This window comes from Triticum aestivum, chromosome 2A (genome assembly GCF_018294505.1).
Source record: "Triticum aestivum cultivar Chinese Spring chromosome 2A, IWGSC CS RefSeq v2.1, whole genome shotgun sequence".
Classification (NCBI taxonomy): Eukaryota; Viridiplantae; Streptophyta; class Magnoliopsida; order Poales; family Poaceae; genus Triticum; species Triticum aestivum.
The window spans coordinates 17,767,348-17,785,743 of record NC_057797.1 but is presented as its reverse complement, the minus strand read 5'-3'; the positions used below and the strand labels follow the sequence as shown (position 1 = coordinate 17,785,743).

Here is an 18,396-nt window from a genome sequence, read left to right as displayed (position 1 = left end):
ATGGATTGGCTGGCCCTCACCTGCCGCGCCGCGGTGTTGATCCTTCTGCTCCTGCCGTTCGGTGCGTCCGACGACCGGCTTGTCCCCGGCAAGCAGCTCTCCCCTGGCAATACCATCGTCTCCGATGGCGGTGCTTTCGCCTTGGGCTTCTTCTCCCCAAACAACTCCACCAGTACTTCGCCCAAGTTGTACCTTGGCATATGGTACAACGACATCCCAGAGCTCACCGTGGTGTGGGTCGGCAACCGAGAAAACCCGGCCATCAACATCACTTCCTCTTCACCGGTGCTCTCACTCACCAAGACCTCAAATCTCATTCTCTCTGATGGAGATGGCAGCGGCCGTGTCATTTGGAGGACGACCAACATGGCCGCTGCCATAGGCTCGTCTACCCCTATGGCGGTGCTTTTGAACACCGGCAACCTTGTTATCCGGTCGTCAAACGGCACCACGTTGTGGCAGAGCTTTGACCACCACACTGACACATTCCTCCCTGGCATGAAGGTCGGGCTCAAGTACAACACGCATGATGGCGGTGAGCGCCTTGTATCCTGGAAGGGCCCGGGCGACCCCTCGCCGGGCCGCTTCTCTTATGGAATCGATCCCACCACGTTCCTCCAGGTGTTCCTCTGGGACGGGAAGCGCCCGGTGTTGCGCAGCGCCCCATGGACAGGGTACCTTGTGACAAGCGAGCGCCGGTACCAACAGACGAATGCCAGCACAGAGGTCATCATCTATCTTGCCGTCGTCGACAATGACAAGGAGATCTACATCACATATAGCCTCTCAGATGGCGCCCCGCACACTAGGCATGTGCTGACCTACTCCGGGGAGTACCAAACCCAGAGCTGGAATAACAGGTTGTTGGTGTGGGAAGTCCTCGTGAAGTTGCCCTCCGTTCAATGCACCCTATACGGCTATTGCGGTCCGTACGGCTACTGTGATCAGACGGCAGCACCTGTCCCAACGTGCAAGTGCCTAGATGGTTTCGAGCCGGCTAGCACGGAGGAGTGGACCGGTGGCAGGTTCTCTATGGGATGCCGGCGGAAGGAGCCATTGGGCGGGTGCGGTGATGGTTTCCTGGCCTTGCCGGGGATGAAGCCGCCCGACAAGTTCACACTCGTCGGCGGGGGTAAGAGTACGTTCGAGGAGTGTGCAGCAGAGTGCAACCGTAACTGCTCTTGTGTGGCATACGCACATGCTAACCTGAGCAGTGGCGGGTCTGAAGGAAACGTGACAGGGTGCTTGGTTTGGGATGGGGAGTTGATTGACACGGGAAAGCTTGGTGATGTGTTTGGTAGCAACACGCTCTATCTCCGAGTTGCTGGCCTATATGTGGCGGACGGTACCCATTCTCTCCCTGTACAAAGTTTTTTTAATATCTTTTTTTACTATTCCCTCCGTCCCATAATATAAGAACGTTTTTGACACTACGGAGGGAGTAGTTTGTTACTGAAGTACTTCTGTTGTTTGCCATTTTTACGTATATGCATTGCAACAGGTAAAAGGACTACGAGCAACACAGTGAGGATTGGGCTGCCAGTTTTAGCAAGTGTTATGGTACTCCTATGCATAACCTTGGCATGGTTAAAATTTAAAGGTGCATTTACCCCACCCCCACCCCCTCTCTCTCTTAAAAACGATTGAGCTTGCAGTTCATAATTTACTATTCCCTCCGTCCGAAAATACTTGTCATCAAAATGGATAAAAAGAGATGTATCTACAACTAAAATACGTCTAGATGCATCCCTTTTTATTCATTTTGGTGACAAGTATTTCCGGACGGAGGGAGTACCATGTAAAATCATGAATTCCTTTGGACACATAAAACTAGAGCAAATCATGAAATCCCGGACGCATAAAACTAGAGCAAATAACCCTTCGACGAGGTTAGCTTACCAAACGATTTTATCACAATGGACAATCTACTACTCCCTCCAATCCAAAATAAGTGTCATGGTTTTATTTTGAATCGGAGGGAGTACCAAATAATATTGAAGTCCACATGCCAGGGAAATCATACTTGATATTGCCTGGTTCCATAAAACAAGAGCCATGCCGTGTTACCATGCTATGAAAACGAGGTCTCGAGGATATGGGTGAGGCTGATTGAGTGCACAATGAACATGCTATGGGGATGAGGAGGTAGCGGTGAGAGGGGGATTCAAGGGAAAGGCATTTTTTCCAACACATGACCTTTATCTTATATGTTAATTCCTGGCCACATTGTCAGGTTTATCATTTTCGACAGCGACTGAAGTGCCTCATGAATTATGTTTCTTTGGTTTTGTAAATTCATAAGGGGGTGTGTTAGGGAACACCAATGGTTCCAAGGGTCAAGAAGAACATTTCATTATTATTTATGTCTCCATGATATGCTCATCAAAGAATAAATTATTATAATATTGTGGAAGCAGGTAAGATCGAAAAGTGGAGAAAACGCAAAAGTTCATCATTGGATGGCATGTGTATCTCTTATGAACTTGATGAAGGGAACCCTCACCGTGATCGTAAATTTCCATTTGTAAGATTTGAGGAAATGTCCATAGCAACTCACAACTTCTGTGAAACATGTCAGATTGGACGTGGAGGCTTTGGCAAAGTTTACAAGGTAACACATTCAACAATTTTCTATATTATTCATTGTAATATCAACATAATTATGTGGTTCATCAATCTAGGTCTTACCTTCAAATTCTCTAGGGGATGTTAGGTGGTCAAGAAGTTGCTATCAAAAGGCTTAGTAAGGATTCTCAACAAGGAACAAAGGAATTCAGGAACGAAGTAATTCTAATTTCAAAATTGCAACATAGGAACTTGGTTCAACTCCTTGGATGTTGCGCGGAAGGGGATGAAAAATTGTTGATTTATGAGTATATGCCTAACAAGAGCTTGGATGCTACCCTTTTTGGTACATATTCTAGCAACACGCCATCATATCATATAATAACTCAAAAACATTTCTTTGCTTACATTCCTTCTATTTACAGATGACTCAAGAAGATTGTTACTAGATTGGTCGACACGGTTTAATATAATCAAAGGGGTCGCAAGGGGACTTCTCTATCTCCACCAAGATTCAAGACTGACAATAATTCATAGAGACCTGAAAGCTGGAAACGTTTTGCTAGATGCAGATATGAAACCCAAGATAGCGGATTTTGGTATGGCGAGGATCTTTGGAGATAACCAGCAAAATGCAAATACTCAACGCATTGTCGGGACCTAGTGAGTATCCATTGAAAAAAAATACATATTAGCTTCTTAGAAAAAAAACTCTCAATTTAGTAACTCTTGCAACTGAAATGATCAAGCAGTGGCTACATGGCTCCTGAGTATGCAATGGAAGGCCTCTTCTCTACCAAGTCCGATGTATATAGCTTTGGTGTGTTGCTATTAGAGGTTGTAACTGGTATTAGAAGAAACTCCAATAGTGGAACCATGGGTTTCCCTAGCCTCATAATCTATGTGAGTACACAAAAGACTTCTCACAAGTCCTATTTTGAATAGTGGGTCTAGTTCTAAAAAATGATTTTGACTAACCATATAAAATAAAAATAACATGATCATCTTGGTTGTTTTCAGTCATGGAATATGTGGAAAGAAGGGCGGGCAGAGGAGTTACCAGACTCATCTATCATGGATACTTGTTCAGTAGATGAAGTTGTGCTTTGCGTCCATGTGGCACTCTTGTGCGTCGAGGAGAACCCAGATGATAGGCCGCTTATGTCATATGTTGTGTTCGTCCTAGAGAATGGAAGCACCACACTTCCTGACCCCAATAGTCCGGCCTACTTCGCGCGACGAAGAATTGAAATGGAGCAAATCAGGGAAGATATTCAGACTTCCGCAAACGGTTTTACTCTTACTGAAATAGAGGGGCGTTGAAATAACAATTCTTTTCTTTCTATAGATGTATCGAGCATTGCCGAAAGAATGTATGTCCCAACAAACTGGGCATGCATTGTGTGTTGTTCAGAAGTCATCATCTTTGTATGGGTTTTTTATTCCGTTTTGGGCCTGATAGCAGTCTCAGTAAGAATAGCAATTAAGATACTTAAAACAACAAAATTCAGTACTTATTGGACACAATTGATTCGGTGGCGTTGTTCTTCTCTGCCACTCTTACAATGGGTTTTGTGCTTAGTTTCTAAAGAAATGACAGGTCGGTCAAACAAAATCACAGACAAAGCATGTTGACTGAGGTGAAGTGTGCAAGCGTTCATACGCAGCTTTGAAGTCTAAACTGCGGGTGATCGGAATGGCCATGTGGTAGATTTTCAGTCCAATCATCGGTAGCAGCTCTGCAAGGTGGTTTAGTACAGGTCCTGAGTACACTGTTTGTACCTGGCCTGTTTTGTGTCTTGTGGGCGGTCAGTCCAAATTTTGACTAAAGCCTGCAAACATGGCGCAAAATGATTGGACACAAAATTTGACTTATGATTAAATGAAAATCAGTCGATTGCTAGTTAGACACACCCTTAATCTATATGAAGAATGAAAGAGAAGTTCATCAAAAAGAGATGCCAAAAAAACCTCTTTTCTCTCTATATAATGAGTAGATATGTCACGAGCAATTTTTTTTTAAAAGATCCGGGTTCACCGGCTTCATTGATTTAGAAGAAAGCAGCGGGAAATACATGAGTGATCAAGTGATCGTGGTTTTAAAGGAGCTAAGAATGGCCAAAACTAGGCCAGCTACATGACCAGTGTGTTTTATCTCACTACATCTTCCCCGAATGGGGCCTCAATGCATCGAGCTCCTGCTAGCCGCCAGAGCTCCATCGTGGTCTTGATGGCTCGCTGAACATCCTCCGTCTGAGGCGTTTTTCCTCTAAACACACACGCGTTCCTCTCTTTCCAAAGCTCCCAAGTGATCAGCAGCAGCATCGTCCTTAGCCCCTTTCTGCGTCCCGCGCTTCTTTGAGCACAGCGCAACCATATCTACGCGACGCTGCCTGCCAGACTGATCGGGCAAAATGTCACGAGCAATTGAAAAACATTGTGCACTACACCCTATTCTAGACATGCATATAAGATGGATGCTTGGTGGTTGGCGTTGGCAATATATATCGTCTAATTAGAGCGGGGAATCATTCCAATTAGGAAGTTCAGCTCGTTGCTTTTTATTTTACCAGAATTGGAGCCAGGCTCTATATATATATATATATATATATATATATATATATATATATATATATATATATATATATATATATATAATATGAGTGACATTTAAGACTTTAGATCATCATTAGACCTAGTTCATGTACATACACTATTTGTGCCTAGGAGATTTAATTATCTGAGACATTGGAGGAACCAAGAGTTTGGAAACAAACGATGCACTTTGATTGCCACCGGGTCCACATTGGAGCCCGCCTTCCTTTTGCATGAATGTAGTGATCTAGAAGCTTGAAGGAATTCTGATGGAGTATGCCTCCAAGGGTCTTTTGTCGGCCAAGTCGTACATCTACAATTTCGGCGTCTTACTTCTCGAGATTATAAGTGGGAAGAGGAATGCAAGCTTCCCACAGGACACGAAATACATATAATGAACTAGATACACAAGACCTGTATACGCAGGGGCGGAGCCAGGATTTGAACTTAAGGGGGGCGAAAAGCCAATGATCACACAAGAGACAAAACATCACGCTGGCCTTGATGTCAATGCATATACAAATATATGTTTGGTACTTACAAAATAAAATTACATTTATCTATATTAGATTATAAATTGAGTTGTATGATTACCAACATCCAACAAGTTGATTATCTCATCTGATCTTTAAGGCTTTTTCTTCCTAATAGTGTAACGCCTATGAGAGTCGTCTCCCATTTTGTGTGGAGACGTGTCTGACTATTTTTTACTGTTTTATGCACAATGCTAAATAACCCGACTAAAATCATGATCTATAAAAATAATACTTTCTCGGTTCACGAATATAAGATGTTTTGGAATATTTTAATATACTCCCTGCATCCTATAATACAAGATTGTTTTGCAAGCTGTTTTAGTTTCCAAAACGATACTATATTATGGGACAAATGGATAGACTTTATGCAGAGTGAAAGGATTGGACAAAAACGTTGAAATGCGCATGTATACATCTAAATGAGAAAATGGTAGAACATCTTATATTGTGAATGGAGGAAGTAATAAATAATAGCTTAGTGCATAATGGTACCTGCTTATATCCTAACTCCAGGCGTCATCTGATTGCATCTTGCCAACTACAAACCGTAGAACAGTGGAAGGTTTCGTCGTCGTGGATATGCACAAGCGTCGGCCCTCGGCCGGCGGCAAGCGTCCTAACAGGATACGCACAAACGGCGGCCAGTCGCAAACGCCTGACCAGGAGACGCGCTAGCGGCGGCCGACGCCGGCGACAAACGCCCTAGAGGAACATGCATGCTGACAAGACAAACGCCCTAGAATCAGATCAATCGATCGATCTGATCGAGCACGTATTCACGTCCAGAGGCACTGCTGTGGGCTAAAACAACCACCCGCATTGTGGGCTTTGGGCTGTTGTAATTCGGTACGACACGTCTAAATTATTTATTCACGTATATGGGCTAATAGTATGGGCTAATTAGATAATTAGCTGCGGCCATTAGCGTATATACACTGGACTACCTGCTATAAATCGTTGAGGGGGGCGAGCCATTGGCAGGGGTCTAGCCCCTGCTCGCCCCTCCCTCTCTCCGCCCCTGTGTATACGGGGGCCTCCTATTGCTTTTTATTCAAAACAGACTCTGAATGATTTCAGAAAGAAAACATAGCAAGTGATTTCCAATTTGCTCCTTCTATGGGAAGCTCGTTGAGCCAACTCTCGGATTTCCCATAAATTTCTCTAGAAAGTCAAACTACCTCTTAGACTCAAGGTGTTGATATGGTTGGTACCGAGATCCGAGAAATACTATTATTCCAACCAAGGACAAGTTATGGAGTTTTCTTCCGAAAGGTGACAAGAGTTGCCAGTTTTGTGAATGCGAAGAGACAATTGATCATCTCTTCCTGAAATGTTTTATAGCTAAAGGTGATTTGGAATATTTTAAAATGTGTCTTAAATCTAACAGTATTTCATCTTTTTTCTTTCTTTTGAGAAATGGCCAAGATCATGCACGGTGTACCCTTGTGCATACTAATATCTCAACACATGAAACCAAAAAATACAACCTGTACATATTGCAAGAATGAGAGATCAGACTGTGGTCGTCGAGAAGATGCCATGTCAAGATATGGAAACAGGCAATGAGACGCAGGTGGAACACGCACAATTTAACGGCCCAACATGAGCTACGCAGGAGCCCACCGCGACCGAAAGTAAGGCTGGGACAGAATTTAAGATAATGGTTCACGATGAATCATATCGACTAACACAGCTGAACCAATGATCGGTATGAAGTAGTGACCTTTATTGATATATGCTACCAGCAATCTAGGTTGCCAGTCCGGGTATACATCCGATGCCGCCCCTCAATGGGGGAGAAGACCAGATAACAACACAACACACACCGACCGATGGATGTTGGCCTTCCTCACAGTCCCTCTTGGAAGGCCGGTATAATGGATGGCTTTGAGCCTATCCCAAGTATGGATGTACCAGGAGGAGGTACTATCCTGCCAAGGTACAAGATCTACTACCCACCAGAGTTCAAATCCTAAATTTGACATTGGTACTCGCATTATTCCTAGATTTATTTTAGGCTTTCGGTAATGTTCGTTCTGTGGGAGGAGACGTTTCCGTCGACTGCGAGGCGCCTGTGATAACTGCGTGCGTTCATAGGGATGAGTGTATGCTAATATTTATGAGCGACTTCAGTTGTACTGTGTTTAGAAAAAACTTGACAAGTTGTCACCCGCAACTTGCTAAGTTGTGACGTGGCAAGGAACCGAAAAACATTCAGTCTGCACACGGACACGGTAGGAAACACCAAGCTTGTCCGTTGGTCGTACATTTGCTTTAGGTTTGACCACGCAACAACTAGAATTACTACAGGGATCCAGCCACGCTGGAGCTGGTTAATTTTATCAGCACAAATGCTTAATGTTTGAGCAGTCACTAGTCTGTCTACTCAGCAGTGACGGTGGTATCCCAACTCCGACGTGGACAGCTGAAATGTAAACTCCACATCTCCAATACGCTCTCAGCTCCCAAACCAACCTGCTAGCATTCCAAAAACTTGCATCATTAATAAGTTATTATTAGGTCATCTGCTTCTTCTACGGACGAAAATGCCAGGATGCTGCATGTGCTTCGTCTTCGTCAAACCTTTTCTTTTTTGGCTTGTAGACCAAGGCTCAATCGGTGCAAAGTCTATATACACTTACTTCCACCCCCCTTTGCAAACTATAGTTTTGCACTAAGATTTTTGTGGCCTGGCTAATCTATGGATTGGCTGGCCCTCACCTGCCGCGCCGCGGTGTTGATCCTTCTGGTCCTGCCGTTCGGTGCGTCCGACGACCGGCTTGTCCCTGGTAAGCCGCTCTCCCCTGGCAGCACCATCATCTCGGATGGCGGTGCTTTCGCCTTGGGCTTCTTCTCCCCTACCAACTCCACCAGTACCCCAGCCAAGTTATACCTTGGCATATGGTACAACGACATTCTAGAGCTCACCGTGGTGTGGGTTGCCAACCGAGAAACCCCGGTCATCAACAGCTCTTCCTCTTCACCGGTGCTCTCACTCACCAACTCCTCCAATCTCATTCTCTCTAATGGCGATGGCAGCGGTAATATCTTCTGGACGACGACCAACCTATCCGCTACACCGGGGTCGTCTACCCTTGTGGCGGTGCTTTTGAACACTGGCAACCTTGTTATCCGGTCGTCAAACGGCACCACACTGTGGCAGAGCTTCGACCACCACACCGACACGTACCTCCCAGGTATGAAGCTTCGGGGCAAGTACAACACCGACGATGGCGGTGACCGCCTCGTATCCTGGAAAGGCCCCGGCGACCCCTCGCCGGGCCGTTTTTCTTATGGATCCCACCACGTTCCTCCAGGTATTCGTCTGGGACGGGAAGCACCCGGTGTTGCGCAGTGCCCCATGGACAGGGGACCTTGTGATGAGCGAGGGCCGATACCAACAGGCGAACGCTAGCACAGGGGTCATCATGTACCATGCCATCGTTGACAATGACGAGGAGATCTACCTCACATATAGCCTCTCCGATGGAGCCCCGCACACTAGGTTTGTGCTGACCTACTCCGGCGAGTTCCAAATCCAGAGCTGGAACAATAGGTTGTTGGCGTGGGAGGTCCTCGTGAAATGGCCCTCCGTTCAATGCAGCCTATACGGCTATTGCGGTCCGTACGGCTACTGTGATATGACGGCAACACCTATCCCAACATGCAAGTGCCTAGATGGTTTTGAGCCGTCTAGCATGGAGGAGTGGGCCGGTGGCAGGTTTTCTATGGGATGCCAGCGGAAGGAGCCATTGGGAGGGTGTGGTGAAGGTTTCTTGGCCTTGCCGGGGATGAAGCCGCCTGACAAGTTCACACTCGTCGGCGGGGGCAAGAGTACATTCTAGGAGTGCGCAACAGAGTGCAGTGGCAACTGCTCCTGTGTGGCGTACGCGCATGCTAACCTGAGCAGTAGCAGGTCTGGAGGAAACGTGACAAGGTGCTTGGTTTGGGGCGGGGAGTTGGTTGACACCGAAAAGCTTGGCGCGGTGTTTGGTAGAAACACGCTCTATCTCCGACTTGCTGGCCTAGATGTGACAGCTGGTACCGCATTCTCTCCTTGTACTAAGTTTCAAATGAAAATCTCTCCCTTTACTAGTTTGTTATTGGAGTACTTCTATTGTTTGCCATGTTTACGCTATGTATGTATTGCACAGGTAAAAGGGGAGAGAGCAATGCAGGGAGGATTGCGCTGCCAGTTTTAGCAACTGTTCTGGTACTCCTATTCATAGCCTTTGCATGGTTAAAATTTAAAGGTGCATTTAGCAAACCCCCCCCCCCCCTCTCAAAAATGAGATATTCCATCTAAGCTTGCAATTCATATTTACTGTCGTGTTGTACCCTTGGACTACAAAATCTTGACATCATTTGGACACATAAAACTAGAGAAAATAACCCTTATACGAGTCTAGCTTGCTTTAACCAAATGATGTAATCACAATGGACAATCTACTAAAAATAATAATGGAGTCCACATGCCAGAGAAACCATACTCGACATCACCTGCCTTCATAAAACAAAGAGTGATGATGTGTAACCTTGCTATGAATTCGAGGTATCGAGGATATAGGTGAGACTGATTGAGTGAACACTGCACATGCTATGGGGGTGAGGAGGTAGGGATGACAGGGGGATTCTAGGGAAAGTATGTGTTCATAAGGGGGGTATTAGTCGAACACCAGTGGGTTCCAAGAGTAAAAAAGAACATTTCATTTATTATTTCTATTTCCATGATATACTCATCAAAGAATAAATGATTATAATATTGTGGAAGCAGGTAAGAGTGAACAATGGAGAAAACGCAAAAATTTATCATTGGGTCAGCTTGATGTAGGAAACCCTCCCCATGATCATGAATTTCCATTTGTAAGATTTGAGGAAATTGCCATAGCAACTCACAACTTCAGTGAAACGTGTAAGATTGGACATGGAGGCTTTGGCAAAGTTTACAAGGTAACATATTCAAGAATTTTCTATATTATTCATTGTAATACCAACATAATTTAGTGGCTCATGTATCTAGGGTTTTACTTTCAAATTCTCTAGGGAATGTTAGGTGGTCAAGAAGTTGCTATCAAAAGGCTTAGTAAGGATTCTCGGCAAGGAACAAAGGAATTCAGCAATGAAGTAATTCTAATTGCCAAATTGCAACATAGAAACTTGGTTCAACTCCTTGGGTGTTGCGCCGACAGGGATGAAAAGTTATTGATTTATGAATATATGCCTAACAAGAGTTTGGATGCTACCCTTTTTGGTACATATTCTAGGAACACGCCATCATATCCTATAACATCTCAAAACATTATTTTTCTTACATTCCCTCTATTTACAGATGACTCAAGAAAATTGCGACTGGATTGGTCGACACGGTTTAATATAATCAAAGGGGTCGCAAGGGGGCTTCTTTATCTCCACCAAGATTCAAGACTCACAATAATTCACAGAGACCTGAAAGCTGGAAATGTTTTGCTAGATGCAGAGATGAAACCCAAGATAGCGGATTTTGGTATGGCGGGGATATTTGGCGATAACCAACAAAATGCAAATACTCAACGCATTGTTGGGACCTAGTGAGTATCCATTGAAAGAAATATCATATTAACTTATTTTTATAAAAAAACTCTCAGTTTAGTAACTCTTGCAATAAAATGATCAAGTAGTGGCTACATGGCTCCTGAGTATGCAATGGAAGGCCTCTTCTCTACCAAGTCTGATGTATACAGCTTCGGTGTGTTACTATTAGAGGTTGTAACTGGTATTAGAAGAAACTCCAATAGTCAAACCATGGGTTTCCCTAGCCTCATAATCTATGTGAGTACACAGAAGACTTCTCGGAATTTTCATTTGAAAAATGGATCCAGTTTTGAAAACATTTTTTTATTTTGACTAACAAAAAGAAACATAATAATATGAGCTTCTTGGTTGTTTCAGTCATGGACTAGCTATGTGGAAAGAAGGAAGGGCAGAGGAGTTGCCGGACTCATCTATCATGGATGCTTGTTCACTAGATGAAGTTGTGCTTTGCATCCATGTGGCACTCTTGTGTGTCGAGGAGAACCCAGATGACAGGCCACTTATGTCATATGTTGTGTTCGTCCTAGAGAATGGAAGCACCACACTTCCGGACCCCAATCGTCCGGCCTACTTCGTGCGACGAAGAATTGAAATGGAGCAAATCAGAGAAGATATTCAGACTTCCGCAAACAGTTTTACTCTTACCGAAATAGAGGGACGTTGAAATAACAATGCTTTTGTTTCTATAGATGTATCGAGCATTGCCGAAAGAATGCATGTCCCAACAAACTGGGCATACATTGTGTGTTGTTTAGAAGTCATCATCTTTGAATGGGATTTTTATTCCATTTTGGGCTTGATAGCTGTCTCAGTGAGAATAGTAATTAAGATACTTAAAACAACAAAATTCAGTACTTATTGGACACAAGTGATTAGGTGGCGTTGTTCTTCTCTGCCACTCTTATGATGGGTTTTGTGCTTAGTTTCTAAAGAAATGACAGGACAGTCAGACAAAATCACAGACAAAGCATGTTGACTGAGGTGAAGTGCGCGAGCGTTCATACGCAGCTGTGAAGTCTAAACTGCGGGTGATTGGAATGGCCATGTGGTGGATTTTCAGTCCAACCATCAGTAGCAGCTCCACAAGGTGGTTTAGTACAGGTCCTGAGTACATTATTTGTACCTGGCCTGTTTTGTGTCTTGTGGACAATCAGTCCAAAATTTGACTAAAGGCTGCACACGTGGTGGTTGGACACAAAAAAAAAAATTTGCGAGAAAATTTCCGACCTATTCATTTTCAATCATGGCAGTACAACGAATACCAGAAATAATAGAAATTACATCTAGATCCGTAGACCACCTAACGACGACTACCAACATTGAAGCGAGCCGAAGGCGCGCCGCCGTCATCGCCCCTCCATCGCCGGAGTCGGGCACAACTTGTTGTAGTAGACGGTCGGGAAGTCGTCGTGCTCCACATGACTTATGATTAAATGAAAATCAGTCGACTGTTAGTTACACACACCCTTAATCCATATGAAGAATGAAAGAGGAGCTCATAAAATGAGATGCCAAAAAAACCTCTTATTTTTCTCTAGATATAATGGGTAGATATGTCGCGAGCAATTGAAAAACATGGTGCACCCTATTCTAGACACGCATATAAGATGAATGCTTGATTGTTGGCGTTGGCAATTTGTGAGAGGGAAAGTGGACACTAGCAGATGGATATGCATATATATATGAGTGACATTTAAGACTTCAGATCATCATTAGACTTAGTTCATGTACGTCACTCTTGGAAAACGGCTCTACGCCGACGGCCAAAACTATGCCGACGGCTGCCGTCGGCCTACATGGAGCTATGCCGACAGCCTTGTCCTGGCCGTCGGCTTAGACTGGCCGTCGGGCTACCCCGATCTACGCCGACGGTAGCCGTCGGTACAGAAGAGCCGTCGACCTAGATGCATAAACACCGACAGCAGCCGTCGGCATAAACCAGCCATCGGCATACCTGCGGGCCCGGCGACCCCGCCCGTGACCAGCGGCTAACGGCGTCAAACCTATGCCGACGGTCGGGACGGGCGGCCGTCGGCATATATCCGCACGCCACGTCACTGATCCGCGGCGCAGATATGCCGACGGCTGCCGTCGGCGTAGGCGCCACGTCACTGATCCGTGGCACGGCGCCCACCCAAACCCTGCCGTCTCTATGCCGACGGCAATGCCGACGGGATAGTTATTTTTTTTACTTCTGTTTCCTTACATATGTTTTTATGCTTTTTTTACATACTATGTTTTTATGCTTTTTTTACATATGAAATAATAATACAAAAAAATGAAAAAGGAAAAATATAACTATAAAAAACATCAAAAAAATTACATGAAATAAAAAACATAAAGAAGAAAAAATATAAACTATTAAAAACATTAAAAAAATAAAAAGTATAACTATGCCTACGGCTAAGCCGTCGAAATAGGTGCCACGTGGCATCGCTACCTATGCCGACGGCTTAGCCGTCGGCATAGTTATTTCTTTTTCAATGTGTTTTTTTACATATGTTTTTATGCTTTTTTTACATATCTTTTTATGCTTTTTTATGTATTATATGAATATATTTATGTAGTTTGTAATTTTTTCATAGATTATGAATATATATATAGTTTGTTTTTTTTCGAGCACATTAATAATGTGCCGTCATGTTCTTTTGAATATAGGACATTATATTTTATTAAAATCAAAAACAGCTATGCCGACAGAAGTTTTCTGGTGGTTGCAAACTCCCGGCACCCGTCTCCGGAGTGTGACCCCCTCACGTCCGCGGTGTGCCCCCCTCACGGACAGCGCCGCCGCCGGCATCTGGAGGGCGGAAACAGCCGCATCGGGTCTATACGGAGGGGACGTTGCTCCGAAGTGTTTCTATGGGATGACCTACCACAACCGGGTGGTGTTGTGGCATGTCCGAAGAGGCGGCACGCATCTCCGGGGCGTGGTCCCCATAACGCAAGGCGCCGCCGCCGGCACCTGGAGGGAGGAAACGGACGCATCGGGTCTACAGGGAGGGGATGTAGCTGTCGGTTTGGCCCCGGATGTTGCTCCCAGGTGTCCCTTTGGGCTGACCTGACACAACCGGGTGGAGAGGTCCACTGTTTAAAGCCGGTCCGTGGAAAGTTAAAGGGTTAGATCTCGTGGTCAACCGCTCCAGGGTTAGGCGGAACGGGGGCCCTGGGGGTAGCAATGCCACCGGAGCGTCGCACCGGCCCCTCATACATGCGGGGTGGTGTTGTGGCATGTTCGAAGAGGCGGCACGCGTGTCCGGGGTGTGCCCCCCCTCACGGACGGCGCCGCCGCGGCACTTGGAGGGGGGAAACGGATGCGTCGGGTCTATACGGAGGGGATCTTGCTGTGGGTCTGACCCGGTTGTTGCTCCAAAGTGTTCCTATGGGCTAACCTAACACTACCGGGTGGGGAGGCCCGCTGGTCAAAGCCTGTCCGTGCAAAGTCAAAGGGCAAGATCCCGTGGTCAAACGCTACACGATTAGGCGGGACGGGGGCCCTGGGGGGTAGCAATGCCACCGGAGCGTCGCACCGGGCCCTCATACATGCGGGGTGGTGTGGTGGCATGTCCGAAGAGGCGGCACACGTCTCCGGGGCGTGCCCCCCCCCCCTCACGGACGGCGATGACACGGTAGTAGACGTTCTGTGGTAACGATGCGGCGTGAATATTATTAAATACTCGGAGCGCGATAAAATCATGAGTTTTTTTGCACGACGTGGGCACATGTGCTATAGGAACGATGGTATTTTTTCATAATTTTTGGTGATGGAGAAGTATCCTAAAAATTCCCTCTACACGGATTGCCCTTCACACGTCTACGGTTGTGGCCGGCGGCCTCCGGGGGCTAGCATGCCGCCAAATCTTGTGTAGGTAGCCTCTGACAAGTCTAGAAGTGTTGTGGCGGTTGAAAACGCCCGGCACGCGTGTCCGGGGTGTGCCCCCCCTCACGGACGGCGCCGCCGCTGGCACCTGGAGGGGGGAAACGGACGCGTCGGGTCTACACGGAGGGGATCTTGCTGTGGGTCTGGCCCGGTTGTTGCTCCAAAGTGTTCCTATGGGCTGACCTAACACAACCGGGTGAGGAGGTCCGCTGGTCAAAGCCCGTCCGTGCAAAGTCAAAGGGCTAGATCCCGTGGTCAAACGCTACACGCTTAGGCGGGACGGGGGCCCTGGGGGGTAGCAATGCCACCGGAGCGTCGCACCGGGCCCTCATACATGCGGGGTGGTGTGGTGGCATGTCCGAAGAGGCGGCACGCGTCTCCGGGGCGTGCCCCCCCCCCCCCACACACGGACGACGATGACACGGTAGTAGACGTTCTGCGGTAACGATGCGGCGTGAATATTATTAAATAATCGGAGCGCGATAAAATCATGAGTTTTTTTGCACGACGTGGGCACATGTGCTATAGGAGCGATGGTATTTTTTCCATAATTTTTGGTGATGGAGAAGTATCCTAAAAATTCCCTCTATGCGGATTGCCCTTCGCGCGTCTACGGCTGTGGCCGGCGGCCTCCGGGGGCTAGCATGCCGCCAAATCTTGCGTAGGCAGCCTCTCACAAGTCTAGAAGTGTTGTGGCGGTTGCAAACGCCCGGCACGCGTGTCCGGGGTGTGCCCCCCTCACGGACGGCGCCGCCGTCGGCACCTAGAGGGGGGAAACGGACGCGTCAGGTCTACACGGAGGGGATCTTGCTGTGGGTCTGGCCCGGTTGTTGCTCCAAAGTGTTCCTATGGTCTGACCTAACACAACCGGGTGGGGAGGTCCGCTGATCAAAGCCCGTCCGTGCAAAGTCAAAGGGCTAGATCCCGTGGTCAAACGCTACAGGGTTAGGCGGGACGGAGGCCCTGGGGGGTAGCAATGCCACCGGAGCATCGCACCGGGCCCTCATACATGCGGGGTGGTGTGGTGGCATGTCCAAAGAGGCGGCACGCGTCTCCGGGGCGTGCCCCCCCCCCTCACGGACGGCGATGACACGGTAGTAGACGTTCTGCGGCCATAGCGGATTGCCCTTCGCGCATCTACGGCTGTGGCCGGCGGCCTCCGAGGCCTCCGAGGATGTAGATGTGGGTCCGCCGCCGCCGCCGCCCCCACCCCAACCCCCACCGTCGACGACCCCCCTCCCCCTTCACTCAGCTGACCTACTAAGCTCCACATCGAGCAGGCGAGTCGGCGGCCATGCGCTCCCAGACCCGCGACTAGGCCACGGCCTTGGCGGACAAAGTTGCTCGAGTTCGGCGCCTCCCCTCCCCTCTGTGTGGTTCCGGGAGAGGAGAGGGCCGAGCAGTTAGAAAAACATTAAAAATCCATATGAAATAATAATACATAAAAAACATAAAAAAGGAAAAATATAACTATAAAAAACATGAAAAAATCTATATGAAATAAAAAACATAAAGAAGGAAAAATATGAACTACTAAAAACATTTAAAAAATGAAAAATATAACTATGCCCTTATCTATGTGCATGATGCATTTTTGTTCTTCTTTACCGTCATGTTCTTATGTATGACTAACTTCTGTTTGACGTTGCAGGAGGACAAGTTGAAGAGGCCGCTCTCAGACCTGGAGTCATGGAAGCTGGCCCGCGAGCAGAGTCATCCCAAGGAGGGCGAGAGCCAGTACTACGGCAAGACCGAGGAGCACCTGGGGTCTTACACTCATCACTTTCAGAAGTTGCATCCGGATGTTCCTGTTGCTGAGGTTGCCCAGTCTCAGATCGACGACACGGCGGTGGTGGCCATCCAGGGGAAGAAGAATGGCCGGTATCCGTGTTTCGATGGTTTGATCACTCCTTCGATCTCGTACACACGGCTTCGGACTACCAACCCGAGCCAGTTAGAGAGTACGGGGCGTTCACAGACTCCCTTAGCCCGCTAGCATGCTGTAAGTACTTCCTCTTTATCTTTTTCTCTCTAGCATTCTCATTTTATTTTCAGCATTTCACTTGGAAACAACCTAAATTATGTAGGCATATAAGGAGTTTGTCGAGCATAGGAATCTCGAGGTGCGGGAGTACTTGAAACGAGTGAAGGCAAACGATGATTACAACTGTCAGATGATGACGGTTAGTTTTGCCCTCTTAAAACCAAGCTAAAATTTTGCACTTTCATTCCTTCTGACCTTCTAGTTTGCTTGTTTAACTAACATCCAGGCTATGTTGGCGTCTTGGAGTAACCGCACGGATCCACCACAAATGGGACCCCCACCACCACCTGCGGGAGAACCCCCACACGTGCCCACGTTTGATGAATGGGTGGCACTAGACGGTGATAGTCCGATTAGTACATTTGCCTAACTACTGGCAAACTAGTTCTCGTTCATTCAACACTATAATATCATATTTACCGTTATAATCTTTTCTGAAACATGTAGGGGACCGGTGGCTCGACTCCTGCTCCGTCGACCCCAGTCACTCCGATCTGGCAGAGTGATGGTGGTCGCGATGGCGGTTTTGGCGGAGGTGGTGGTGGCTTTGGCGGAGGTGGTGGTGGTTTTGGCGGAGGTGCTCTTGCTTGATGATTCCGTGCATGTGGCCGTCGTACCATGCCTTTCATGTTCCTACTTTTATGATGTTCCATGTCTTGCACTACTTTTATGTTCATGAACTTCCGCCGGTGATGATCTTTTAGATGATGTGATGAATTTGAGTATGTTTAGATGATGATGGTGAACTTGAGTATGTTTAGATGAACTTGAGTATGTTTAGATGATGAACTGTCATATTTCTGCATAATTCCATATTATTCTGCTTTGAAATGCTGTCAAATGAATTGGAAAAGAGAAAACAGGGAAAAAAAACTATGCCTACGGCAAAGCCGTCGGCATATATAAGCCCAGGAGTTACCAGGGCTCGCCACGTGGCAGATCTATGCCGACGGCTTTGCCGTAGGCATAGGCCTGCCGCCAGGAGGAACCAGGGAACGACACGTGGCAGAGCTATGCCTACTCCCTGCCACCAGGAGTACCACGGGTTGCCACGTGGTAGAGGTGGAAACCTATGCCGACGGCTATACTATGCCGACGGTCTGACAAGACTACGCTGACGATATCTACGCCGACGGGTCTATGCCGACGGCAACCGTAGGCATAGATCTATGCCGACGGCATAACTCCTATGCCGACGGCCCGTG

General features: G+C 46.9%; 1 protein-coding gene and 1 pseudogene across 1 annotated transcript; both read left to right on the top strand.

Moving 5' to 3' along the window:
- Positions 1 to 3,888, top strand: LOC123184320 (G-type lectin S-receptor-like serine/threonine-protein kinase At1g11300). Its single transcript, XM_044596468.1, has 7 exons — positions 1 to 1,345; positions 1,502 to 1,600; positions 2,418 to 2,611; positions 2,704 to 2,911; positions 2,991 to 3,228; positions 3,318 to 3,468; positions 3,586 to 3,888. Exons 1-7 carry the CDS (start codon positions 1 to 3, stop codon positions 3,886 to 3,888), a joined length of 2,538 nt encoding a protein of 845 aa, XP_044452403.1.
- A 4,509-nt stretch (positions 3,889 to 8,397) lies between these two features.
- Positions 8,398 to 11,931, top strand: LOC123184319 (G-type lectin S-receptor-like serine/threonine-protein kinase At1g11300; annotated as a pseudogene).
- Positions 11,932 to 18,396: the final 6,465 nt, after the last annotated feature.